The sequence below is a fragment of the Manacus candei genome, unplaced genomic scaffold (genome assembly GCF_025592945.1).
Source record: "Manacus candei isolate 608988 ecotype Guabito, Panama unplaced genomic scaffold, ASM2559294v1 h1tg000154l, whole genome shotgun sequence".
In the NCBI taxonomy this organism is placed as follows: domain Eukaryota; kingdom Metazoa; phylum Chordata; class Aves; order Passeriformes; family Pipridae; genus Manacus; species Manacus candei.
In genome coordinates, this window is record NW_026138202.1 from 160,521 (window position 1) to 185,429 (window position 24,909).

The 24,909-nt window shown below is 60.5% G+C and overlaps 2 protein-coding genes across 3 annotated transcripts; one reads left to right on the forward strand and one right to left on the reverse strand.

Moving 5' to 3' along the window:
* Nucleotides 1-444: 444 nt before the first annotated feature.
* On the reverse strand, nt 445-14,350 carry LOC127463335 (protein O-GlcNAcase-like). Of its 2 annotated transcripts, none has more exons than XM_051772642.1 (17): nt 13,880-14,350; nt 11,034-11,085; nt 10,200-10,297; nt 9,620-9,750; nt 8,931-9,102; nt 8,509-8,607; nt 7,914-8,198; nt 7,563-7,691; nt 6,034-7,061; nt 5,789-5,963; nt 5,456-5,512; nt 4,434-4,519; nt 4,144-4,248; nt 2,464-2,555; nt 1,851-2,043; nt 1,599-1,770; nt 445-1,265 (listed from the first exon to the last, which is right to left on the reverse strand). In XM_051772642.1, exons 1-17 carry the CDS (start codon nt 13,917-13,919, stop codon nt 1,129-1,131), a joined length of 3,051 nt encoding a protein of 1,016 aa, XP_051628602.1. In that variant the 5' UTR covers nt 13,920-14,350; the 3' UTR covers nt 445-1,128. The 2 variants fall into 2 exon arrangements, with proteins under 2 accessions (XP_051628602.1, XP_051628601.1); XM_051772641.1 differs by having other exon boundaries at nt 6,034-7,064.
* A 2,458-nt stretch (nt 14,351-16,808) lies between these two features.
* On the forward strand, nt 16,809-23,657 carry DOK1 (docking protein 1). Its single transcript, XM_051772647.1, has 5 exons — nt 16,809-16,898; nt 17,048-17,341; nt 19,651-19,762; nt 19,906-20,078; nt 21,755-23,657. Exons 1-5 carry the CDS (start codon nt 16,836-16,838, stop codon nt 22,865-22,867), a joined length of 1,755 nt encoding a protein of 584 aa, XP_051628607.1. The 5' UTR covers nt 16,809-16,835; the 3' UTR covers nt 22,868-23,657.
* The last annotated feature ends 1,252 nt before the right edge of the window (nt 23,658-24,909 follow it).

The window sequence follows — 24,909 nt, forward strand, 5'->3', positions numbered from 1 at the left end:
GCTCCAGGGACGGAGCCTCGGGGGCTGACCGGCCGCTCGGGGGATGCGAGGGGGCTGCCAGCCGCGTCCCCCCCCGGGCTCTTGGCAACCCCAGCCCCCTCCTCACCCCGGGGCAGGGTCACCCGGCTCTGGAGGGCAAGGGAAAGAAACCTCCAGCAATGGTGTGCCCCTGGCAGCCCTTTTCCAGAGGCTGCAGTGGGATGGCTGGGCAGATGCTCCCCCTTGGCCATCCTGCCTGTCTGGGGCGGGCTGCGGCCCCCCAGACCCACAGGAGAGGCCCAGGCCAAGGCATCCCATCCCACAGGAAAGGGCTGGGGCTGCAAGTGCACAATGCCAGCGGCTGGAGCTCCTTCCCGGGGAGTGGAGCTGGTGCCCGGTTGGGGCTGCAGTTCTATGGGGAGCTGCTTTGTTTGAGGACCGACTGTAACAACGGCCAGTGTAAGGTGGAGAGAGGGCATGAGGATGTGAAAAGGATCTGCTGGCACCCCAACATTTTCCCCCGAGGCAAGCCATGGTGGGAGCCCAGCAAACACTTTATTGCCAAGAACAGCAATCCTCTCAGCCTCCAGGCACAAAGATGGAGGCTGCCTCACTGTGTCCCACACCAGGTTGGTCCATACAGACAAGCAGGTCCTCGGGGCCAAGAGCCAGCCCCAGCATCAGTTGCCCATCCTTGGGTCACCCAGGGGATGGAGAGAGCCAGGCAGCCCAGCCTATGTGACAGGGACACTCCTGTAGTACTAAGGCACCATGCTGTGCTCCAGGACCACCACCCCAAACACTGCCCATGGGCTCCAACAGGCCTGGGGGCTGCAGACAGCCTGGCTCCCCAGCAAAGGCGGAGGATGCCCAGCAGGCAGGAACAGTCAGGGTGGCACAGAGGGGCCCTGGTGCTCAAATCTCCTGAGATGGCAGAAATAGCTCTCTGCTACTGAAGGACCCTCGCAGCCCTGCACACATCCCAGTGGCATCCTGCTTGCCCCCACACCGTGTCTCTTCTCTCATGTACCTGACCTGCTCACGGTGCCCCTCTGCTCCCGCTCCCTCAGGCCAATGCTGTGTGGGACAGGGGGTCAGCCTGTCCTGGGGGATCAGCCTGTCCCGGGGCACTGTCTCCCCTTGCCCCCATCAGAGGAGACGTCCCAGGAGCTGAGTGCCGGGAGAGCTGCCCCAGGCCACCGGCAGGGCGACGAAGCCCAGCTTGCTGTAGAAGCTCAGCTGCTGCCGATCAGCATCACGGACCTGGCAAAACACTCCTCGCGACCCTGCAAGGGAGGTGAGAGGTCAGGGCACTGGGCCCTCAGCTCTGGGACCCCCTCCACAAGGAGGTTGGCCTTTCCACTGCCTCTTTGGCACTGGCTGCCCCTGTGATGCCCTGAGACACAGATCCACATGTCCCCCAGTGCAAGGGGAGGGGATGGTGCCTGGGAGCTGGGGCCAGACTGCACCAGAGTGGAGATGGGGAGCCCTGTGCTGAGAGAGGTGGAGTGCAGGTGGGGCCAGCTCCTAACCCTGTGGTGGGCAAGGGAGCAGTTGGGAAGGGGTTGTGCTGGAACAAGGGGGTCCCAGTCCCCCCAGCACGGGGAGGTCCCGCTCACCGTTGGCCCTGAGTGCACTCAGCAGGCAGAGGGCCAGGCTGCGGCTGGCCCCCACGTCCAGCACACGGGGGGCCGTGCCCAGCTGCACAAGGGAGGGGAAGCGCCGCAGCACAGGCAGGGGCACAGCCCGTGGCTCTGCATGGAAGAAGAGCACTGCTTCCTCCAAGGCATCCTGTGGGAGACAAGCACAAGTGAGAGAACCCCCTCCACCGCCCCCATCCCCACTCCCCTCTGCGCCAGGTGTCCCCTCACCTGTCCCAGAGCTGGGCCACCCGTGCCCAGGTCTGGGGGGTACTTGTGCCGTATGGCTGGCAGCCAGCTGCTGTCTTGCTGCTGCAGGAAGCCTTCAGCATGGAGTGCTCCAGCTGCGTAGCCACACGGACCACCCTCGTCCTCCAGCACAAAGGTGTACTCGGGGCTCAGGCTGAGGAAGGGGCCCAGCAGCCTGGCAGCCAGAGCAGGAGCACAGCTGAGCTGTGCCTGGAGCCCAGACTGCCCCACAGCAACCTCAGAGCAGCCTCCTCCTTCCTGCCCCATCAGGACAGCACCCAGTGCCCACTGACAACCCCTTTGAGATCCCCAGCAGAAGCCCTCAGCCAAGGGGATCTGCTACAGTCTCCTGCATCCAGGCTGGACAATGGGTCTGCCCCCACTGTGGCTGCCATGACCCTGCTGAACATCAGCATGGAGATGTCCCTCCCTGTCCCTCCCACAGGGTGAGGCCACTGACAGCCCGGGGCAGAGCTGGTCCCCGCAGGGATGCCAGGAGAGGCCATCGCCTCATCCCCTGGCCCTGCATCCCTCAGCACGTGGCCAGGCTCAGCACAGCCTGGCCAGAGGGAGCCCCAGAGGGGCCACATCTCACCTGTCACCGAGGAGATCTGGGTGGGCCATGAGGATCTCTGCCACTTTGGGATCACAGTCCAAACTCTCCCGGCACATACGGTAAAGCTCTCCCTGGAAGACCGAGACCCACCTCAGTCCTGGCTGTGCCAGCCCTGCTGCACTGCCAGCTGCTCCCAACACAGGCCTGGCCAGAGCGTGGCACACCAGCAGCTGCCAAAGGGGCTGCAGAGAGGGACCATGACCAGGGCTGTGGCCTCCGGGCGAGGGTAGGGGATACAGGGCAGGGTACTGCTTGAGCCACCCAAGAGCACTGCTGTCTGCTAGCCTTGGGCTCAGGGCCACAGCACAGCCACCCTTCAAACCAGAGACTGCCATTCTGGTCAGGCGTTCAGAGAGCACCCACTGCAGGGATGGCCCCAGGCCAGAGCACACTCAGAATGGCCCCAAAAACAACACTGGAACTCAAGTCTCCCAAGAGCCTGTGCACAGCAGGACATGCCCAAATGTCCTATCTTGGTCATGGTTGAGTTTGCTGCTGCTCCCGGTGAAAAGGACATTCAGATAAAAGCCTTTATCCTGAGAGGGAGGCTGCCCTGATCACACAACGACTGGGGCAGGACCGTGCCCTGTTGAGCCCCATTCCCAGAAGTGCTCAGCTGGATTTCCCTCTCAGAGTTTCACTGGACACAAACATTCGTGTTGTTAAGGTTCAGCCTGAGCAGATGAAACCTGACAACAGGCAACTGTAAACAAGTCCCCATGATGAGAACTGCTGGCAGAACAGTCTGGGGTTACAATCTGCTCTCCTGTGCTTGCAGCTCCTCCTCTGCTACCCACAGCAGCACATGGCCGGGTGCCGTGTTTAGCAGGGAGCTGCACTCGTGTTCCTGCTGGCTGGATTTGAGGCATTAGCCTTTCCTTGGGCTGGGAGAGGAGCAGAGTGAGGGTGGGGTGCTCGCTGCAGGCTGTGGTACATGGGGAACCCAGAGCTCTGCTGAATTTGGTGACACTTTAACTTGTGTGTCCCCCCACAACCAGAATCTCCCTTTCCCTCCCCATCCCATCGAGCTATCGGGATGTCAGAGCAGGGGGTTGGCAGCAAGAAGGTTGTGGCTGACAGTGGCTGCTGCTCTCCATCAGGGAATCAGCCCATAAACTGGATGACTATTTGAAGAAGGGACTCATTTGGAGATGAACCCCAACAGGCTCAGGCAGTGCCCAGAGCTGCAGACCAGTGAAGGCTCCAGGAGGTCACCATCCAGACTTGACCTGTTCTGGGTATTTCCTGGCATCTGCTCACAGTCACTGCTGGAGATGGGCACTGGGGCTGCTCTGGAGATCACCCACAACCTGGCAACCCTGACCTAGTGCTGGTTAAACTGTGGCTGTGCCTGCTGCTCACTGGTAGGCAGGGCTCCTTTTCCTGCTCTGCCTAGGCCCTTGTCACAGGGAGGCAGCTTTGCCAAGGCCACAGCTCCTCTTCTCCAGCCCAGGGTCTGACACACTGCAGATCATGGCCCCAGGGGGCTGCCACAAGCCAGCTGGCTCTGAACAGAGCTGGACCCGAGGTCCCTCCCCACCTGTGCCACCCTGCACTGAGGGTCAGCAGAGACAAGCCTGTAGCTCATCAGCACACATGCAGCACAGGCCATGCAGAGGTGAGCTCTGGCAGGACACCCCTGCAGGCCATGGCTCCCACCTTGTCCAAGGGCAGCAGCGGGCGCAGGAGGTACGTCTGGCTGGATGGGAAGAGAGGTGGTGGGTGGTAGAAGAGGTCACAGCTGTTCCCCACAGGCAGCAGTGCCTGGAAAATACACAGTCTATCAGGTTTTCCTGGCTCCAAGGTCTCTCTGTGGCTCCCTAAACCCCAGGAACCACAGATGCCCAAGGTAGCTCTTGCCTTCCCAAGCTTGCAGCAACCCAAAGCAGGGTTGGGATACTGGCTTCCCAGTGGCTCCTTCAGCCCCCCAGAGAGAGGCACACTCTCACCTGCAGCTCTCCAAAGAGGCCCCCACGACGTGCCCAAGGCTCGGCATCCCTCCCCAACAAGATCGGGGCAGTGATACTCTGGCACCCTGGGAACAGCAGGACACAGACACAAGTGAGGTGAACAAAAACCTGCTAGGCAGGGGGAGATCAGCCTCTGTCACACAGCAGCACCATGATCCCCACAGTCACAGCTCCAAGGACCTGCTCTCCAGCTGTGCAGCCATGCCCAGGCAGGGACTTCAGATGGGCTCAGGCAGCCCCCTCCATTTCTTGGGGTAGCCACACACCCTCCATAGCAGGGCTTGAACTGGGGGGATGGAAAAGGACTGGTCTCACCTCCACAAAAATGTAAGGTAAGGACACAACTCCTGGTTCAGCCGGGAAGCTGCAGCCTAGCACAGAGTGCTGTGCTCCTACCCAGCCAGATCCACAGGGATGGTGGGAACATGCCCTGCACAGCTGCTTCCCCATGGAAAGGGCTCAAGGCAACAAGGCCCCCTCTGACACTGAACTTGGAGGCCTGCTCAGGTTATCACCCAGTAACAGCTCTTGGTTCATAAGAAGTCACAAGGCCCACAGACCAACTAAGGAACCCTAAACCAGGGGAACATGGGCTTCCAAAGTGATGTACAGGCATTCAAAAAACAGCCTCACCTCTCTCACACAGGGCATTACTACTCCCAGTGGCCCATAGGTCCCTTTTCCCAGACAGGCTAAGGGATCCCTGGGTTAAAAAGACTGAGGAACCATATCCTAGAAATGGGCATTCCTTCTAGGCTGTGAGAGATGGTGAAGAGCTGCTCCAGTGACTGCCCTGTCCCCAGCAGCAGTGCCTCATCCTGCCCCAGTGTGTCAGGGCATGCAGGGGTGCCAAGCCTTCCCATGGCCATCCCTGCTCCACCTGGCACACAGAGCGTGGGGAAGGGGAGGCTGATGGTGAGTGCTGTGGGGCTGGAGGTGATGGAGGGCAGCAGCCAGGCCCCCCATCCACGTGGATGACTCAGGGTAGAACCCCTACTTACAGCCAAAGCAGTTTCCCCAGGTGCCCTTGGGGCCAGGGTCGCAGAGGAGGTGACCATCTGCAAAGGAGGAGAGATGGTGAGCACAGAACAAGGGGCAGCGGTGGAGAAGGTTCAAGGGGAGAGACCCTGGCACCCCCAGCTGAATAGAGGGACCCCAGACTCTGGGGTGGTCCTAGACACCTTCACCTCCTTAGCAGGGGAATAGTGGATCACCAGAGAACAAGCTTCAGGTGCCCAGGGTGTGCCCCAGAGCCCCTGCACTCCAACGCGGCTGCGTTCGGCCAGGGTGCAGATACACGGGATGGGGGCTGGCAGGGGCTGGCAGCCACGTACCCAGCCAGAGGACAAAGGCACTGGCGGCCAGCAGCATGTTGCGGATGTCCCAGAGGTAGGGGTGGAGGTCGTAGAGCAGCGCCCGGCTGGCGGCGCTGGCGAAGCGGCTGTGCAGGCGACACGTCTCCGCGCAGAGCAGCTGGAAGGACTGGGCTCGGCCCCGCCACCGCGCGCCCTGGGGACGGACCGGGCGTCAGCCAGCTGGGACAGGCACCTTCCTGCAGCTCCGCCCGGACCAGCCTTACCCCGCAGGCATCAGGCGCCGTGGCCGGGACCCCCACGCTGAGGCTGTTTGCCCGGAGCCACCGAAAGTGCTCCAGGAGCTCCTGTGCCAGTGCCCCATGATGGTAGGGCAGGTAGAAGAGCTCCACCAGCATCCGCACCTCCTCCAGACTCAGCGGTGCTGTAGGGCTGGACCCGGCCTCCTCTGGGATCATCAGTGTCGTAGGGACAGACCCAGCCTCCTCTGGGGTCACCAGTGCCATGGGGCTGGTCCTGGCCTCCTCTGAGGTCATCTGTGATGTGGGGCTGGTCCTGGCCTCCTTGGGGGTCAGTGGTACCATGGGGCCAGACCCAGTCTCTGGGGTTACTGCTGCTGTGGGGCTGGATGTAACCTCCTCTGGTGTCACTGGTGCCAAGGGGCCAGAGCTAGCAGTGATCTCATCAGTCAGCAGGGCTGGAGTGCCAGGGCTGGCGCCAGTCCCTTCAGTCAGCAGGGCTGGGGGGCCAGGGCTGGCGCCAGCCCCAGTCCCTGAGGGTGTCTGGAGCATGTCAGCCCTGATGGCCTCAGGCTGGGTGCTGCTGGGGGACTGGGCGGGGCTGCCACTCCCTGTCCTGGCATCACTGGTGGGCAAAGGAAGGTTCTGATTGGTGTTGGCCTCACTGCTGGAACTCATGGTGTGGCCTGGGTTGAGAAGGGTCTTGGTAGCCATTGGGATTCCTGCAGACTGGGCACTCTCAGCCACACTGGGCAAAGAAGAGGAGGGCTCACAGCATTCCTTGCTCCCCGTGGCAAGCTGGTCCCCATCCCCTGTGGGGCTCTGCTGACTGCCATTGGGTGTCCTGCTTCCACTGCCCTTCTCAGGCTCCGAGGTCACCTTCCTGCATCCCTCCCCTGGTGCCACACCACAGGGCTCAGGGCCGTGCTGGTCTACCCCACTGGGAACGGAGTCGTGCTGCTCGGGGTCGGGCACAACCTCCTGTCCTCCTGCTGTGCCAGACTGCAGCCTTGATCTTCCCTTGAGGTCGACACTGGGGTGTCCTGGGGTCCATCCTCCTGGCAGAAAGGAGCAAGGGGGAAGCCCCTCTGGCACCTGCATGGAAGCTGCTGCCCATGGGGCAAAACAACCTGGGGATGGCTGTGCTGGGGAGCTCCATCCCTGAGCTGGCAGGGACCAGGATGTTGCCAGGCCCTGGGCTCGAGTTTAGGCCTCTGGGGCTGGTGAGGCTCAGGCATTGCACAGGCAAACACTGCAGAACACCAAACGTGCTCCTGGCTGAACCCCCTCTTTCAGAGCTGTGTCCTGGCCCAGGCTCCCACGCTGCCAGCCAAGGACACCCCCTGCGGGATGTGGCCAGGGCAGGAGCTCCCACAGGGCAGCACAGTGGGATGGACACCCACTCCTGCCTACCACAGCATGCACAGGCCCTGCTGCCACACCAGCCTGAGAGACCCACCCAAATGGACAGGGTTCCCTCATCCCCACCCGCTGAGTTCCTGGCAGAGCCAGCCCAGCACTCCAGGGGTGTGAGGGAGTGCGAGGCCATCATCTACCTGGCTCCAAGGCCTGCTGGTTTATCTCAGCAACCCAGTCACGCAGCGCCAGCTCCAAGGCTTCCTGCGGGCTGTAGCTCCCCTCCCGTGGGCCTCGGCTGTCCCCCAGAGCTGCCACCATCTCCATTCCTAGGGAACCGCAGCTGATCAGCCTGGGCAGCCCCACTCCTTGTTTGATGGAGCTACCCCAAGCCACGCTGTGGGCCCCCAGGATGAACCCCATGCCCAGGGTCATCAGGCAATGCCCAGCCAGGTGAGACACCTCACCCAGGCTGCCATGCAGGAAAGGGCCTGGCAAAAACCAGCAGCAATTGGCAGGCACAGAACTGCCGGGGCACTGGGGCCACATACCTGCACAATCAGGGTTGGCATAAATTCCCAGCTCGCTCTGAAACCAGGTGCCCAGCGTGTGTATGGGGATGAAGTTGGCCTGGAGCTCACAGTTAGGGTTGAGAAGCAGTCCCTGGAGCCTGCGCATGAGACCAGGAGCACGTCCCATGTAGGGGCCCAGGAAGACACGTCTGCAGTCATAGTCATTGGCGTAGAGGTTGTCCCAGATGACGGGGCGGCGCCGTAGGACACCCTCCACCTCCTCCAGCAGAGCAGCTGAGAGCTCCTGTGATACCACCTTTGGGCCTGGAGCATCAGGGCATGGACACACATGGAGCACACAGGCACTGTGGTCCATCCCAGACACACAGCGGGGACACAGACACATCTGGGTGCCAAGCACAGATGTGATGGTCGAGTCACCCCACCTACACTCCCAAGCCAGGACAGGAGACCCCCGTCCTGACCTTCTGCCTGGCTGGGGCTGCACACCCCGATCTGAGGCAGCACAGTGGGGCTGCTTGCTGGCAGCTCTCCCAGGACAGAGCCCGTGGCCATGGGGTGTGCAGACACTGCCCGGGGGCCACATGCCCACAGAGCTGGTCCCGGTGCTCACCTGTCCAGATGACACTGATCCCAGGGAGCAGCTCCTGGCCGATGGTCTGCAGGTAGCAGGACTGGCTGGGGCTGGGAGAGCAGAGCGAGCTGCAGTATTCTGGGGAGAGAGCACAGGGCATCCCCTGAGGGCCGGGGGACCAGGAGAGGAGAGGCTGCCAGGATCATGGACAGAGGCTGAGGAGTAGGGTGCAGGGAACACAGCAAGCATGGCTGCAGGCCCTCTGCAGCCTGGTCCTGTCCTAGTCCCGACATCACCAGAGCGCTCCTGAGAGAATGAGGAGGCCAGGGAGAGCTGTGTGGGCTGCCAGAGCACTCAGCTCTCAGCAGAGACATGGACTGGTTGCAGCCAGCCCAAGGGCTCCCCAGTCTGAGGGAGCTCCCTGGGGTAGGACGCTGGGGCCACAGGGCTGCAGGCAGTACCTGTGGGGCAGAAGAGGAAGACAGGGGGTTGGCCCAGCTCCTGGTACACCTCGTTGGCCACAGAGGCATGAGCCTGTGCCAGGGAGGGGAAGACGTCTCTGTCAGCCTGGCACATGCAGGGGTCGATGTCATCGAAGAGCAGTGCGAAGGAGCAGCACCCCATGGCAGCCACCTGTGGGCACAGACATGGGCTGCTGGGATCCCTGGGAGAGAGGAGGCGGCGAGCCCAGAGGAGCCAGGGAGAGGCAGACAGGCATGGCACAGTGCAGGGCAGTTGCTGGGCTGTGCCATGGGAGAAGCAGTTGCCCACGGAGCAAACCCACCACGCCAGCAGCTCTTTACCCTCCTTGAGGACCTGGGGCTCCAACCTGCACCAACCCCAGTGCTGCCTAGCAAGTGCTGGGGCTTGGCTGGTCCCTATCCTGCCCCCAGTCAGACATCCATGGAACCCTCAGCTCTCTGTCACCATGACAGGGACAGCACATAGGCCATTGGGCACCCCACAGAGCTGCTCCCTGATGCGCAGCAGCAGGAGTGGTTTACAGCTCCACACCACCCCCTGGGGTGGGCACAAGACCCACAGGAGAGGTTTACAGCCCCAGAGCAGCCCTTGGGGTGGGGACAGGGCCCATATAAGCACGCGCACCCCTCGCCTGGGAGCAGTAGGAGGAAGGAATGGCCCACGGTACCTGCCTGAGTTTTTGCTGCAGCAGGAGCCGATCCCCGGCACTGGAAAACACCATGTCCTGGCCAGCAGAAATGGCAAAAACAAACTCCACACCCTGCTTTTGGGCAGCTTCGATGAGAGACCGCATGCAGACTGGGGACAGAGCAGAGGGAGTCTGTGAGTGCTGGGAGGCAAAGGAGGGAGGGGACCATGGGATGGAGTGGAACAATGAATGGAGGGAGAGGGAACAGCAGCAGTCTGAAAGGAAGGCAGGGGAGAGGCTCAGGGGAGACCATTTCCAGTTCCTTGGGGAACAGAGGACTTTCAACAAGGGTTACAGGCCTCGGTGTATTCAAGCATATTTCCAGAGACCCACATGGGGAGCTCCCCATGCTAGGGAGGCTCCTAGGCAATTCCACATGACAGGCAGTCTAGAGGTCTCCTTGCACCAGTTAAGGCCCAGGGGCCTCCCTGCAATGGGCAGGGTTGTGGCAGGGTGACAGTGGCAGCCAGGCTGGTCCTGGCTGGGACACAGCCCGTGGTTCACCCTCAGGGTCCCGGGATGCCTGCAGCCCCCCCGTGGGGCCCAGCAGAGCTGCTACCTGCCTCATGCTCCGTGTAGGGCTCTCGCCAGAGCAGCCGGTGCTTCAGCTCATCCTTGGGCGCGTACATGTAGCAGTTCAGCCCCCGGCGTTTCAGCCTGCACAGCAAGAACAAGGGGTCACCCAGGCTCCACGTGGGCTCTTTGCACCTGGGCAGGTGCCAGCCACGGCACCATGAGCTGCTCGGCACGCAGCACCCACTCCTTCCCAGGGCTGCACCGTGTCCCAAAGCTGCCAGATCTGCCAGGGTCTGCTCTCACTGGCCCTGCAGCCTGTGGAGCCGCAGCTCTGCCCTGGCACAGGGAGCCCTGCCACAGCCACATGGAGACATAAATCTCATCCAGCACTCCCAGTGCTGAGCCCTCCGATTTGTGCTCATTCCACTGATGGTCTGTGCATTGGCACCAGCTGCTCAGAGAGGAGCTGGACAAATCAACTCCATCCCGAGGCGATTCTCAGCCAGTGACAGATCCTGCCCATGTCCTTCCATCACAGGGACACAGGGTGACACACAGATATGCATGGGGACTCACAGGGACACAGAAAGGCCACCCACACCAGGCAGGGATGGCAACCTAAGGATATAGCACAGGGTGGCGGGGACAATGGCCCTGGGCAGGGCAGGCTGGCTGCAGGGAGGGTGGCAGTGGTGCATTGTCCCACGTCCAGTGCAGCCACCGGGGCACACCAGGCTGCACTGGGCTGTGTGGAGTCCCAGCACCATCTGCTGGCACAAGGCAGCCCCACGTCTCTCCATCCACCCTCACCACTCCTGCCTCCATCTCGGCACTCTGCCACGGGCTCCCTGCAGAAAAGAAAATTCAGGGTACTTGCCATTGAAAGAGAAGTTTCCTCTGTTCCATAGACCACGGTCTCCCATAGAAACCTGTAAAAGGTGGGGGAAAAAGGCAAAATGCAGTTGTTGGTAAGTGCCTTAAAACAGTCTCTCTCTGTCCTATCTCTGAGTGGCTCTTGAAGTCAAAGATCTGCCAGTTGTTCACTTCTGGGTAATTCAAATATCTGCTATTCTCCTATTACCTTGCTGGGCACTGGTATTGGAGCAAGTGGATTAATGCCTGAGCTTCCATCCTTCCCAGAAAGGAGCAGCTGGGAAGAATTTCACAAGGTAGGGCTTAACCTGGGAGGGGAAATGTGCACAGTAAAAGCCAAGCCTAAAGGAGGCATTGGGAACTAGCCACGTTATAAGGCCCTTTAGAATGATTTTGGGGTGCACTGAAGCACAGAGCCAGCGAGCATCCGTCCTATAGTTTTCTGCCTGGGAATTGTCTTCTTTACAGAGACCAGGTCTGTGTCTCTGCATCTCTCTGTGTATAGTGTCAGGTGGAGCATCACCACTCCCATATGGACTATAAAAGCTGGTTTTTGTGTATCTAATTGCTGCACAACTCAAACTGCACAAAAATTGCACTGACGCAGCTCTCCCTTACCCTGCAAACACATCCCTGCATCGAGCAGGGCAGGACTGTGAGGAAGCACCCCTGTCCCCTGGCAGGCTGTTCAGACCAGGAACACACAACCACTCATGGGAATGCCCACAGTGCTGGGGCTGTGACTCCACAGAACGCTTCACAGACACCTAGTCTGTCCCCCACTGGAAAACACAGCCCCCAAGGCTTGCAAAGGGAAAATCCAGAGAGGGAAAGCATAGCAGGGAACAACCTTCCCAGCTCTCTGCTAGCAAAGACACCCATCAGTGAGCACCAAGGCTGGCCTCAAGGACACTGCCCTTCTGGAAGGCTCACAGGAACAAAACTGAATGCAGGAAATACAGACCTGGAGTCAGCAAAAGTGTTTCTCAACATTTCCCCTTCTGCTGCTTGCAGACTTTGGGTGGTTGTTGGGCACCAGTGTCTGACACAAGCTTGAGGCTGCAGCAGCACAGCAGCTGACAGTGTTCTGTAGCCTGGAGGGCAGGAACCAGCCTGTGACTGGGTATGAGGAGGACACTGACAGACATGCAGCACCCATTCCCCTGATGGGACTACTCTGCACTGGGAGGTGCAGAGTTGTCTACAAAGGCAGTGAGAAAGAACATCCAGTGGAACGCAAGCCCCTTCACTTGGGGACAGCAGGAGAACAGGCAGGTCAATGCATTTGGAGAGAAGCAGATTTGACAGCTTCTCAAAGCAGAGGTTAAGGGGAATCTCTAAGTGTTCCAGCGCAGACCTGAGATTTAGCAAGAGAATCTTCAGTCACTTCAAGTCTCTGCAAGATCTGGCAGCTGCAATGTGAAGTCTCATGGAAAATCCATTATGTCTTGGACAGTGATGGCAATTAGCCATCAAGACAGCCTCCTGGTTTCAGATGGGCTCTGCATCCTGAGCAACTTCTGAGTCACTCACTGCACCTCACAGCAGCCAAGGCCAATGGGAGCAGACAGCATTCACCAAACTGGGCAGTGCACAAGGACAGAGCGCAGTGACTCTCTTCGGCTCAGAAAAAGGACAAGCTCTCAGCATCTGGCATAAGGCCAACGTCACCCAGAAAAGCACCTGTGTTTCCCCAAAGTACCTGAGTGCCCCGGAGCTCATCTGCCTGGGAGGGGGCCCTGATGCCCAGCTCCCTTTGGCAGGAGCCCACCCCGCAGCCCCCAACACAAGCCTTGGGCAATGGCGGGTTGCACCATAGGACTCACTGCACTTATCTTCCCTGCAGACAGATGATCTGCCTGCTAAACATCTACATGGTTACTCCATCTACTTTGAAATAATAGACACTCACTTTACTAGCCATCTGTGCAGGGGCCAAATCTGTGGCCACTTGAGGATCCCAGCAAACATTTCACCCAAAAAAGTTATTTCCATGATAAATAATTAGCTATTTCTATTTCCCAGTCAGGTCCCAGGAGTCCCTATATGGCACCTGCCTCACTCACACGTTGCTGTGAACTGATGGGGTCAGTCAAGTTTGACACTTAGTCCTGCACACGCCCCAACAAGAGTGTCCTCATGGAGTGGCTCTGCCACCAGCGTCACTTTCCCGTGTCCCCTTTACCAGGCCAGCTTTCCTATATCAGTGATTCTTGTCTGACTCATGTCAACTTCCCCACCCCTGCACTTCCTACTTATTTTGTGTTTAATTGCATGGTGCTTGTTTCCTTCCAGGTGAGGCAGTGGGCTCAGCAGGGTACTGTGCTGCCAGGAGAAAGGGTGATGCTTTTGCCAGCCCCAGAGTTGCTGTGTGGCAGAAACAGGAGTTGGGGATGTTGGCAGGGAGCAGGACAGGGTTGAGTCCCACAGAACTGCCATGAAAGACCATTTCTGGGCGCAGCCCCAGCACTGTTGCCCTGTGGGCGGGGGGGCACACCGGGAAGCTGCCCAAGCCCAGGGCAGATAAGAACCCCTTGCAGAGAACTGGAAACCGAGCAGCAGGTCCCCGTGCCCCTCTGGGGGAGTCGGCTCTGCTGGGGTGGCTGTGGGGCTCAGTGGTGCTCTGGGGATCCTTGGGAGCATCACGGGGGTGCTGGTCCCGACTCCCTGGCAGAGATGGGGTGCTGTGCCGGGGCCCGGCTCCCACCGCCCACATAGCCGGGGACCCAGGCGCGGATCCCGGAGGCCGTTCCCGGCCCCAGTTCACTCTGGGTGGACCGGGACAGCCCCTGCAATGCCCGGGCGGGGCGGGGCGGCCCCGGCCCCAGCCGCGGCCCCTGAGGGACCTACCTTCCACCACGCCGCAGAGGAAGCGCGGCCGGCCCTCCATCCCCGCGCAGGAGCGGCCCTGCCAGCGCGGAGGCAGGCGCAGGGTGCGCGGGGGGATGGATTGATGCTCGAAGGGATGGAGGAGGGCGCGGACGAATGAGCGGGGGGATGGAGGAATGCGTGGAGAGATGAGCGGAGGGATGGAGGAAGGCACGGGGTGACAGAGGGACTCGCGAAGGGATGGAGAGAACCTTGAAGAGACAGAGGGATGAGCAGAGAGATGGACAAGTGCGCGGAGGGATGAAGTGCTGGAGGGTGGGATGGAGGGTGTGCGGAGGGGCTCGAGCAGGGACGGCTCCAGCGCCCGCCCCCCCCGCGGAGACGCGGCCGCCGCAGCGCAAGGGGCGGCCCCGCGGGTGGGGCCGCGGCGGGGCCGGGGCGCGGGGCGGAGCGGGGCGGCCTCGGGGCCCGTGCGGAGCCCTCGGGAGGCGATGCTGGAGCTACAGGGACGGAGCCTCCCGGGACAGAACCCCCCCCAGGGGCACCGGGGCCCGGGGTGGTGTCATGCCAGCCCCAGCTCCCCCTCAGCCCCCGCTGCGGGCCTTCTGCCTGTGCAGCCCGAGGGCTCTGCCTTCTCCTGCCCTTGCAGCTTCCCGGGACTTCACAGTCCCAAAGCTGTTCTCGAGGGGTCGGGTATCGTTATGGGTTCACCGCTGAGCCGGCACCTGCCCTGCCTGCACCCTCATGCCAGGTCCAGGGTGCGATGCCTCTCCAGGCTTGCCAGGTCCATGCCATCAGGTCTGTCCATGTGCCCTACAGGTGACTCACCTGCCTGCCTGTGTCAGGCTACTGTTTGCCTTGTGCCACCCTGCTCTGAGCTGCTGACACATCTGGCTCGTGATTCTCTCCATCCCACAGGTTCTGGTTTGCAGAAGTGCTGCCACGTCATTAGTTCCCTGTCCTGCAGCTGCACATCATGGGGACCTGCCTACACACGGGCCTGTGTGTTTGACATCACCGAATCATTTTGCTCTTTTTCTGACCTCTTTTCCTGTTTGTCTCTCTCACTGCAAGGTGGATCAGAGCTCTGCAGCATCCCTGCAGCCTCCCCCAGCCAAACGTGCCATAACCCAGGAGTCGAGTTGCCCTGGTTCCAGCCAGGGCAGGTTTAATTTTTCAGCAGCCAGGAGGGGAATGGCAGGACCCCGAGGTTATTCGATACTGCCTCACCACATGCACAGCGGGTACAGGGGTGGGGTGGGGTTTTTCCCGGTTTTGCCAGGGTGTGCAATTGGGTGGCCCCCCCGGGTTCCGGGTGGGGAGCAATTGCGTGTGAATCGTTTGCCTGTGTTGTAAGCTCTGTATTGGTATTGTTACTGTTTTCTTATCTCATTGCTGTTTCTAGTAAATTGTTCTTATCTCAACCTGTGACCTTTAGCTTTTTGTGCCTCCAACACTCCTTTCCATCCCACCTCAGGGGGAGGGTGGGGCAGTGAGTGACCAGTTCATGGTCTGGACTTTTTCAGTGGAAACACTAAGTTGGAGAATGCCATTCCTAAACAGGCCACAACTACACAACTTTGTTACCATGCAGGTGTGAGGGATGGAGCCAGGAGGGTGCAGAGGGGCACTCCTGTGTAGCAAGGCACTGCCAAGTTCCCTCCCAGCAGCTGTCCCCACCTGCGGCCATTTCATCTAAGCCAGAGGCATGGGCTTGCACAGGAGAAGTGAGCATCAGAGGCCTAGAAAATCCGGATCAGTGGCTTCTCCCTCTTGCCTTTGCAGGTTAATGTCATGCCAGGAAGCCAAGTCATGGTGTCTGGGCCATCAAAATTGACTGACCAGCAGTAACCTGACAGGGTCACAGTGCCGTCAGAGTGCCACAAGGCCATCAGAGTGCACTGTGAGCCAGCAAGGTCTGCCCAAAGCACAGCAGGACAGCACGAAGGAGGTTGTGCAAAGCAAGGAGAGCCTAGAGCACTGAAAGCCTGAGCCTCTGGACTGGGGGCTCATAACCAGACACACACAGGGATAAAAACCATTGCTGGGTGTAGGACAGGCAGCGGTGCTGTGGGAAAGCAGCTCGGCACTGCCAGAGTGGGTCATCTATGCCCGGGGAGTTGCTGCAGGGGCGTGCTGGACACAGGCCATGCTGCTCCTTGCTCTTTGCCTCACAGTCAGCACCTATCCCACCTCCTGCTGGGAATGCTGGACTCAAGCCTAGCCCTGCAGAAGGCTGTTGGGGCAGACTGGAGTGGCTAGCCGTGGCAGGGACCGTGCTGGAAGCAGCCTAGTGCCCCTGGAGTGGCCTCGGTGCCCAGGGACATGGCATGATTGGAGGTAGAGAGATGTGGATGACATTACCCCATCCACAGATGGTCACAGAAGGAAGTCAGGCAGTGCTGTGCATACACAGGGGTGTTTGCTATGATTTCTTCCTTTCTCTGCTCTCTGGGAGCACCTGGCTATTTGTTCCATGGTTTTCTTGGACTGTGAAGTTGAGCTAAGTGACCTCTACTTATCCACTTCCTTTTCTCTTGTATCAAAGATGTCACTCCTTTTTCCTGTCCTTTGAAACCTCATCCATCCTCTACCTGCTCTCCACATTGCCCTCACTTATCCTCAGTCCATCCAATCACGTTTTCCCGTCCCCAGTGCGAGCACACGCCTCTGTCACACGCGAGAGCCTCTCTCACATCCTCAGGGCAGGCTCGGGGCAGGAGTCCCGGAGCACCCGGGTGCCGTCACCTTCTGCCGTCCCTTCCGCCGTGGTAGGGCTCATGCGCGCACACGCACGCCCATCCATCTTCTCACGCACAGACAGACACACAGACACACAGACACACAGACCGACAAACAGGCGCGCCCCGGCCCCGCCCCCTCCTGGCCCCGCCCCGGCCCCGCCCCGGCCCCTCCTGGCCCCGCCCCGGCCCCTCCTGGCCCCGCCCCGGCCCCGCCCCGGCCCGGAAGCGCGGGGATGGAGCCGCCGGCCATGGAGGGGCCGCTGCTGGTGCAGCACAGCCACAAGTTCGGCGCCAAGGTGGGTCCGGGGCTCCCTTTCTCCCTCTCCCCCTCCTCCCTGCCCTCGGGCCGGCCGGGCGCCCCCGGGGCCGCTCCGGGTGAGCTGCCGGCCCGGCCGAGCGGCCCTGCGGAGCCGCGCCCGGCCCGCTGTGACCCCGCTCCCCGCAGCGCTGGAAGCGCGGCTGGTCCGCGCTGTACCCCGCCAGCCAGCACGGCGTCGCCCGCCTCGAGGTGTTCGACTGCAAGGAGCCGGCGGCGGCCGGGCGGGCGGGCACCCGGCGGCTCGCCCGCACCGTCGTGCGCCTGAGCGACTGCACCAGCGTGGCCGCGGTGGGCGAGGGCGGCCCCCGCGCCGGCACCGCCGCCTTCCGCCTGGAGACCCGCGACCGGACCTTCCTCTTCGCGGCCGAGAAGCAGCAGAGCGAGGAGTGGGTGGCGAAGCTGTGCCAGATCGCCTTCGCGGTGAGCGCGGTGCGGGCGGGGGCTGCCCGGGGAGGAGGGAGCTGCAGGCGGCCCGCGCCGGAGGGGACGGGACACGAACGGCAGAGTGTGTGTGGTGGAGCGATCCCTTCCCACCCAGCAGGAGGCCCTGGCGGCGCAGGAAAGGAGACCCTGAGGCAGAGCCAGTGGTCCCAGATTTAGAGCACCCGGCCCTGGGACTCTGGTCCCCTCTTGTTGGCTCCTGCTGTGCCAGCAGTCAGCTGGGTTGCCGGATTCCTCAGCATGTTGTCGGTAATTCGTGGTTGTAGCTCCAAATTTCAAGTTGGGCTCTTCTTCCCTCCTACAGAGCCCCTCCACAGACCTGGTGGGGGGCCAGGTGATGGCCGAGGAGGAGCGTTTCTTGCAGCACAACCAGCCCTGCCTTTCCTGCTGCAGCAGCAGCGGAAGCAGAGCCCTGAGAGCGTTGCAGTGCCTGGCTCCAGGGCCTGCCTGGCTTTGGGACCCACCTGGTTCCTGGGATCCTCAGGGCCAGTGCACCCCCTCGCCCAGCCTTGTGGCTCACTCCTTCTGTGCTGGGCCTCCTGCACAGCCCTCCAGCCTCCAGTCTGCTGCAGCCCCTGGAGCCGTGGGCAGCCAGTGTGAGCCACGAAGGCTGTTTGGGCAGCGGGTGCCCTGTGAGCGTGGTCGTCTTGATCCATGCCTGCCTGACCCATGGTCTTGGCTCTCCCTCCTGGGAGGTGTTTGCAGAGCCCTGGGTTGGGCTCCAGCTGATACCAGGATGGTAGTGCTGGGCAGGGCTGCCTGGCAGGACGACTGGCTGCACAGCTGCTGATCCCAGGATCTCCCCACAAGGACCCAGGTGTTTGCTGAGTGTTATTTCCCTTTGTCCCTCTTGCATCTCCCTGCAGTCTGCTACCAGGCCAAGTGTGTCTGTGCACCAGGTTCTGGGCTGACCAGGCCAAGAGGCACTGGTGTGGTGCTGGAAATGACTCTGTGTCTGTCTGGTGTAGTTGGGTTTGCAGCCTTTGCCCTGAAAGTGGCTTGTGGGGCTGATCTGGGGACACAGCACACACCCTTGGAGTGGGGCAGGGTAGTGGCCAGGCTGGGGAGCACCTGCTTGGAGCAGGGGTGTGCTTGTGCCGTTCCTCACATGGGAGCCTTCGTTTGTATACCTGAGGTCCAGAAGCAAGCTGACAGTTTAGGAAGTGGTGAGCAAAAGGCCACAAGGCTGGCATATGTTCTAGAAAGGCCTGACCTGGAGCAGGAGGCACGAGAGCTGCACGTGGCCTCTCTGCACAGAGCTGGAGATGCTCAGCTGTGATTTCTGGTCATCTGCGTGGAGAATGTGATTTTGTGTCATGTTGCTGCCCAGAAGGTAAGCAGCGTCCAGTAGCTTGGGAACTGGGTCCAGACATCGTTTGGAGTTCAAAACAGAATTTTTTTCCTTTTGAAGATGAGGAAAAGTGCAGTCAAATGGAGCCCTAAAGGGCTCTAGCAGGTCAGGTGGCCCTTGACTTCCCAATCTCAGACTGGAGTCCTGCTGCACTGGATGCTCTAGCTGAGTGGGAGCTGCTGGTGTCTGCTCAAAGGACGTGAGGTTTTAACAGTCCCCTTTCTATTTAGGAGCCAAACATGAGGGCTGGAAGGCCCTTTTTGGACCTTGTCTCTTGTTGAGAAGCTCGTGTGTCTGGGTTTTAAACTGAAACTCTGGGAGCTTGCCTTCTGCAAGATGTACCCTCTGCTGCAGCCCCCTCCCACGCGGCCCTGAGGAACAGCTCAGTAGCACTGAGGGTTTGTGTTCCCCCAGGCCCTTTGGGGGCCTTGCTGCTGGGACACGGTCGCTGACGGTCTGTCTTTCAGTTCTGCATGTGCTAAAATAGAAGTGTTTACTTCCTCTCTGGGGTCCCCCCTCTGCCTGTGCAGGGCAGGACACAGACCCCTGTGCTACTGGGTCATCAGCCCCTGTCCCACCCCTCCCTGTGACTGGGCTGTGTGGTGCTTTGGGGGCAGATCTGTGGGTAATGCTGCTGAGAGGAGCTTCTGTCCTTCGTCCTGTCAACCCAGAGCCCAGCTGGGGCCAGGGTCCTGCTTGAGGAAGCCCTCTCTGTGCTGCCTGGCCCTGTTTGTCCATGTTCATGTTGGCTCAGGGGGCCCTGGGGTCTGTCGCCAGCTCTGGACAGGCTGGGAATGGGTGAAGGAAAGCCAGGATGTGTGGGGCTGGGGAGGGCAGTGGGGCTCAGGCCTTGAAGGGCTGCAGGTAGTGGCTGCCAAGGGGCCCAGGGGCTGATGTGGGAAGAGGAAGCTGGGGCTGATCTGCTCTCCTTTGTCAGGGAAGCGGCTCCAGCGATGCTGGCATGGTGGCACAGCATGGCAGAGAGGGCAGCGAGGAGGTGCCGGCCCTGGAGATGGCCGTGAACTCCATCTACTACTCGAGAGACGAAGGTGGGACCTGCCACTGCCCTGACCTTGGGCCATCTTCTGTGGGGCCTGACCTACTGCTGCCCCGCTGCTGGGGCTGTGGGGGGCACTGCCTGGGGCTGGGGCCGTGTCTCCCCTGCCCTGCCCTGACAGCCCTGTCCCCGCAGTGAACGCCTTCTGGGTGACAGTGCAGCGCACCGAGGCCGCGGAGCGGTGTGAGCTGCGCGGCACCTACGTGCTCAAGGCTGAGCGGGACAGCCTCGTCCTGAAGGCCCCGCGGACAAACGAGATCCTCTACGTCTGGCCCTACCGGCTGCTCCGGAGATACGGCCGGGACAAGGTGAGGAGCAGGGGGCCCCGTGTGCCACGTGCCATGACCTGCTCCCTGGTGGGGAAGCTCTTGCTCACTGCTAATGGGTGAGGAGCTGATGTGCCCGACTGGCCTGCAGCAGCCACGCAGCCAGCCCTGCCGAATGCCAGAACTGCTGCAGCCCCGGTGACCGCAGCAGGGTCACCCGGGACATCTGTCACCCTGACCGTCCTCGGCTCCCTCCTGTGTCACTACACTGGAGCATGGGCTGGCAGTGTGGGCAGGTATCCCTCTGCATGGCTGTGCAGAGCCCCTTTCTGTGGTCACTGCCCCACTCCCACTGGGGCCGTTGCAGCCTCTGCCTCACATCCCCGCCACTGGCTCGTTCTCTTTCTTCATCCCAGTACTCCCCAGCCTGTGCTGTGGGCAGGCACATCCCTCTGTGTTGCACACAAGCTCTCCCTAGCCTCTGGGGACCTTGGCAGTCCTGGCTCTGCCCTGGGTTCAGTCCCTCCCTCCCAAAGGATGGTGGCCAGAGCAGAGGGGCTCTTTGAGACACCACTTGCTCTGGCTTTGTTCAGTGTGTGGGGAGAACTGGTCCTAGCCAAGCTGACCCCTGGAGGACTGTCCCCTCTCTGGAGTCCTGCAGCAGTGAGTCCCCACTCTGCCTTGCTGCTACCGAGTGCAAGAGGTCCCTGTTGGGTGGGGAGGAAGTGGTGTCCCTAGGGCTGTTTATAGCAGTGATGGTGTTGGCTGCACTCTGCTGATGGTGCTCTCTGTGGCACGTTCCCAAAACAGAGGTGGAAACTGAGCTGCCTTTGGGGAGCCATCTGGCTCATCCACAGGGTCTGTGCCGGGGCAGGAGGAGAGTTGCAGGGTGTGGGGAGCAGACAGCTGCTCCCCACAGGTCCCTGAGCAGAGAGGGGCTGACTGTGCTTGTGTTTGGCAGCACTGACCCACGAAAGGAAGTCTGGCCCCAGAGGCTTCTGTAGCAACCCCAGGGACTGCTGCTGCCTGCGAGAGCACCAGGGAGGCAGAAAATCTCCCCTGGTTCAGGGACTGAGGCTCAGGAAGGGTATGGGCATCTGCTGGTGGGAACTTGTGTACCAGAGTGTGTTCAGGCCTGAGCAAGACTTCTCTTTAAAGTACCTTATACCATTAACAGAGCAATGCTGGTAGGTAAATGCTTTGCTTACTCTTGGTAGTCGAGCTGTTGCTTCTGGGCTTTCTCCTGTGGAAAGCCCTGTTTTTTTCCTCTTGTATCTCTTACTTCCAAATCACTCCCTTCTGTCTGATTACCTTACCCAAGGTGCCCATAGTAGTTTTCCCCTGCTGAACTGTCACTCATCTGCTCACCCTAGTCCCTTCTCAGTATTATTTCCTAGACTATCTGGTGCCAGTGGTTGATGCTGCTGGCATTGCTCAGGTAAGGCAGCAGGTCTCCAGCAGGACCTGCAGCTCTGCCTCTGGGGCACTTGCAGTGATGTCCCCTGAGGTGTGCATCCCTGCCCAGCCGCTGGTCACAGCGGGCCCCCAGGGTGGCCCTTGCTGCGGGACTGGAAGGAACAGGATGTTCACTGCAGTCTCTTGCAGGATGTGCAGGATCAGTGCCACAGCCACACGCTCTTCAGCAGGAAACGCAGCCTGCACGATGCACTGGGTTGGCAGGTGCTGCTCAGGATGTGACCCTTCCGCTTCCCCCCCAGGTGATGTTCTCCTTCGAAGCTGGCAGGCGCTGTGACTCAGGACCTGGAAATTTCACCTTTGAGACCACGCAGGGCAATGAGATCTTCCGCCTTGTGGAAGCCTCCATCCAGGAGCAGAAAGCACAAGTGGAGGAGAACCGGCAAAGCTGCGACTCTCTGGATGCAGACAGCCCCAGCGTGGTGCAGATCCGCCAGGCCCTGGCTGATTCCCTGAGCCTGGAGCTGCCCGCTGAGGGGAGCGATACCCCGGCACCCAAAGCGGGGATGGCGCCCAGGGCCAGTGCAGCGGCAGAGGAGAGAGACGCCACATCTCTGCTGAAGACCCGGATTCTGCCAGAGCTGCCTGTGCCACAGAGCAAGCCCGCAGCCCCCAGCACCCCCCCGCGCTCCCCTCTGCCAAAGGTGCTCCGTGCCGTGCTGCCAGCCGAGGACCCGTCCAGCGTGTACTCGGAGCCCCTGGACTCAGTGAAGGGCCTCCGGCCCTGGCCGGACCCGCTGTACTCGGACCCTGTGGACAGCAAGCCCACGAGCGGGGCCAAGGCACCCAGTGGGGCCTCGGATGAGACGAAGCTTCGGCTGCTGGTGCCGCTGTACTCGGGCGCCTACAAGCAGGTCCGTGCTGAGGGTCGCAGCCAGGCCCCGCCGGCGCCCGGGCAGAAGGAGCACATCTACGACGAGCCCGAGGGTCGCGCTCCCCGCTCGCTGCCCCCCCCCGCCTGCATCTACGACGAGGCGCGGCCCACGGGCGAGGCCTGGCGCACCCAGGGCCACGACGGCAAAGGCGGCTACGAGTACCCCTACAACCCCAGCACTGATGACTACTCGGTACCTGCCTTCCAGGCCAAGGCCAAGGGCCCCAGGCCAGTCCCTGCCCCCAAGCCCCAGGCACCCTTTGTCTCCAAAGGTGTGGAGAGGATCGAGGACCCCGGGAGGTGGTGGGGAAGTGCTGCTGCTGAGAAGGAGGTCACCAAACCTAGCCTCAACAGCAGCAACAACAACAATGTGGAGGTGCTGTACAGCCAGGTGGTGAAGCCCCAGCACCTGCAGAAGAAGGAGCAGTCTGTGGATGAGTGCAGCTTGTCGCCTGTCTATGAGGACTTAGGAGAGATATAGGGTGCTGCTGCTCTGTATCTGCCTGGAGGGGACTTGGTGTCCCAGTGCCAGCTGTGCTCCTCCATGGGTCTGGGGTGGGGCTTAGGGGTGGGGACTGTTTGGGCTCGGGCAGAGCCCCTCTTGCTCACCAGCACTGAGAGGCTGCCTTTCCCTGGAGTGAAACAGCAAGAGCAAGAGAGCTGTGGCTGGCACAGGTGCCAGGGTGCTTCTCCTGCTCTGGAGCTGGCTCTGCTACTGCCTCCTGATCGCAGGAAGCCTGACTGTGTTGTCCTGTAGCTGTTGCTCTGGCTCTGCTCTGGCTTCCCCTCTGACCAGGCTGCAGGGCTCGGATGCCCATTGTGGTGCATGGAAGACTGCTTGCCATCAGTCTTCAAAAGTATTTTTATATGAAATTATTTTAATATTAAAGTCTGTATGTCTCAGAATGACACGTTTGCCTGTCTGAGCTGTCAGGATGGATGGGGAGATGCTGGTCCTGCTGCGGAGCAGCTGAGCACTGTTCATATGGTCACACATGGGTGTCTGTGCCAGAGTTACTGAGCTAAGGGGGAACAACAATGAAAAGTGCATGCCAGATTCAGCTGTGGCTGGGATGCCCTGATGCCAGGGGATTAAGGGATGTGAGAGTCAGGCTCACAGATATCTTTATGTGCTGATCAGGGTATGGATGTGATGGCCTCCATGCATAAGGCTGGGCAGGGACAGGCTCCAGCTCTGCTGCAGCTCAGTGGCTGTTGATTAGTCACAGGATCTCTTCTCCCCCAGCTTGATCCCACTGCTGATCTCCCACTGCTCCTGAAAGGCCGGGGATAGCCCAGTCTGGATCCCATTGACTTAAATGGCAAAATCTGCGATCCCTGCTCTGTGGTCTGAGGCTGATTGCAGTGTGGCCAGCCTTGGGCAGAAACCTATGCAGAGGAAAAACAGGTTGTCCCTTTGGTACTGGTAATGGTTTTGAGAGATTTCATGTCCTTCTGTGTAGGGTCAGATGAGGCACCCTGGTACTGGCTGCACCCATGTCTGGATGGGGCTGCTGGTGACTTCTGCAGGTTTAGCAGCCTGTCGATACTGACGGCAGCATGGCAGGCAGGCAGGAGACAGCACTGTGCTGTACCTGTGCAGAGGGCTAAGCACGACTTCTGCAGCCCTACCTCAGACCCAGGGAGCCAAAAACTGCTGGGGAAGTCTGGAGGATCAGGTTCAGGTCCTCAGGCTGGTGAGATGGTGACAAGGTGGTAAGCTCTGACTGGCCATTTGTCTAATGCCCAAGTTGCAGGGGGAACCCTCAGCCCTGTCACAATACAGCTCAGCTGTAGCCAGGACCAATTTGTGGCTGTTCTGGGCTGGGTTGTCTTCTCCATTGGGGTTTTGCTGCATGAAACGGGGAAAGAAGTCTAAGGGGTTTTGGGAATCTGAGGGAGGCTGAGGCAGTTCCTGCTGGGATGAGGGGCAGGAAAAGAGGGTGTTAGCTGCTGGGTGGTCCCTTGCTTGTGTTCCTGTCCATGGTGGTTCCATGTCCATATCCCAAGAGCAGTTCTGCTCCAGAGATGAGCTCTGGGCATTGCTTAGGTGGCCCAGGCTACCTGCCCATAATCCTTGCTCATGACTCCAGTGAGAGGCTCCATAACTTAAACAATGAAGAGCAGCCTCCCTGGGGTTCTCCCTTCATATACAGCCTTGGGTATTCGTTCATCTCCATCCCTGTGGGCACCTCCATGTGCTGTGTCCGTGCCTTCCCGTGGAGCTGAGCGTGGCGAATGTGCTGGGCTGACCCAACTGGCACCTAAAAGGTGACAGCGAGGAAGGAAGATGCTCCAGCATCTGTGCTAGCCCAGTGGTCCCTGCACAGCCCTGCTCTCCTCTTGGCTGCAAGGAAAGCATATTTATTTTTCTTGCTATAGCAACAGCATCTTCTCTCCTAACAGGCAACTCAGGACTTCCAAAGACTTTCCATCTCCTACGTGCCGCCCTCCCTCCCTCACCTGGTTTTGTCATTCTCATGTTGTTGCCTGGTTTGCACACCCCAGGCTGGGCCATTTGTA

Bases quoted from the DNA above. Each gene is read 5' to 3' on its own strand.
- DOK1 (XM_051772647.1), top strand. From the start codon at position 16,836: ATGGAGCCGCCGGCCATGGAGGGGCCGCTGCTGGTGCAGCACAGCCAC. The intron at 19,763-19,905 runs GTGGGACCTGCC...CTGTCCCCGCAG, and splicing joins CTACTACTCGAGAGACGAAG to TGAACGCCTTCTGGGTGACA. The intron at 20,079-21,754 runs GTGAGGAGCAGG...CTTCCCCCCCAG, and splicing joins GGAGATACGGCCGGGACAAG to GTGATGTTCTCCTTCGAAGC.
- LOC127463335 (XM_051772641.1), bottom strand. From the start codon at position 13,919: ATGGAGGGCCGGCCGCGCTTCCTCTGCGGCGTGGTGGAAG. The intron at 10,298-11,033 runs GCAAGTACCCTG...CTTGCTGTGCAG, and splicing joins AGGAAACTTCTCTTTCAATG to GCTGAAACGCCGGGGGCTGA. The intron at 2,044-2,463 runs GTGAGATGTGGC...TCTGGCTGCCAG, and splicing joins CCAGATCTCCTCGGTGACAG to GCTGCTGGGCCCCTTCCTCA.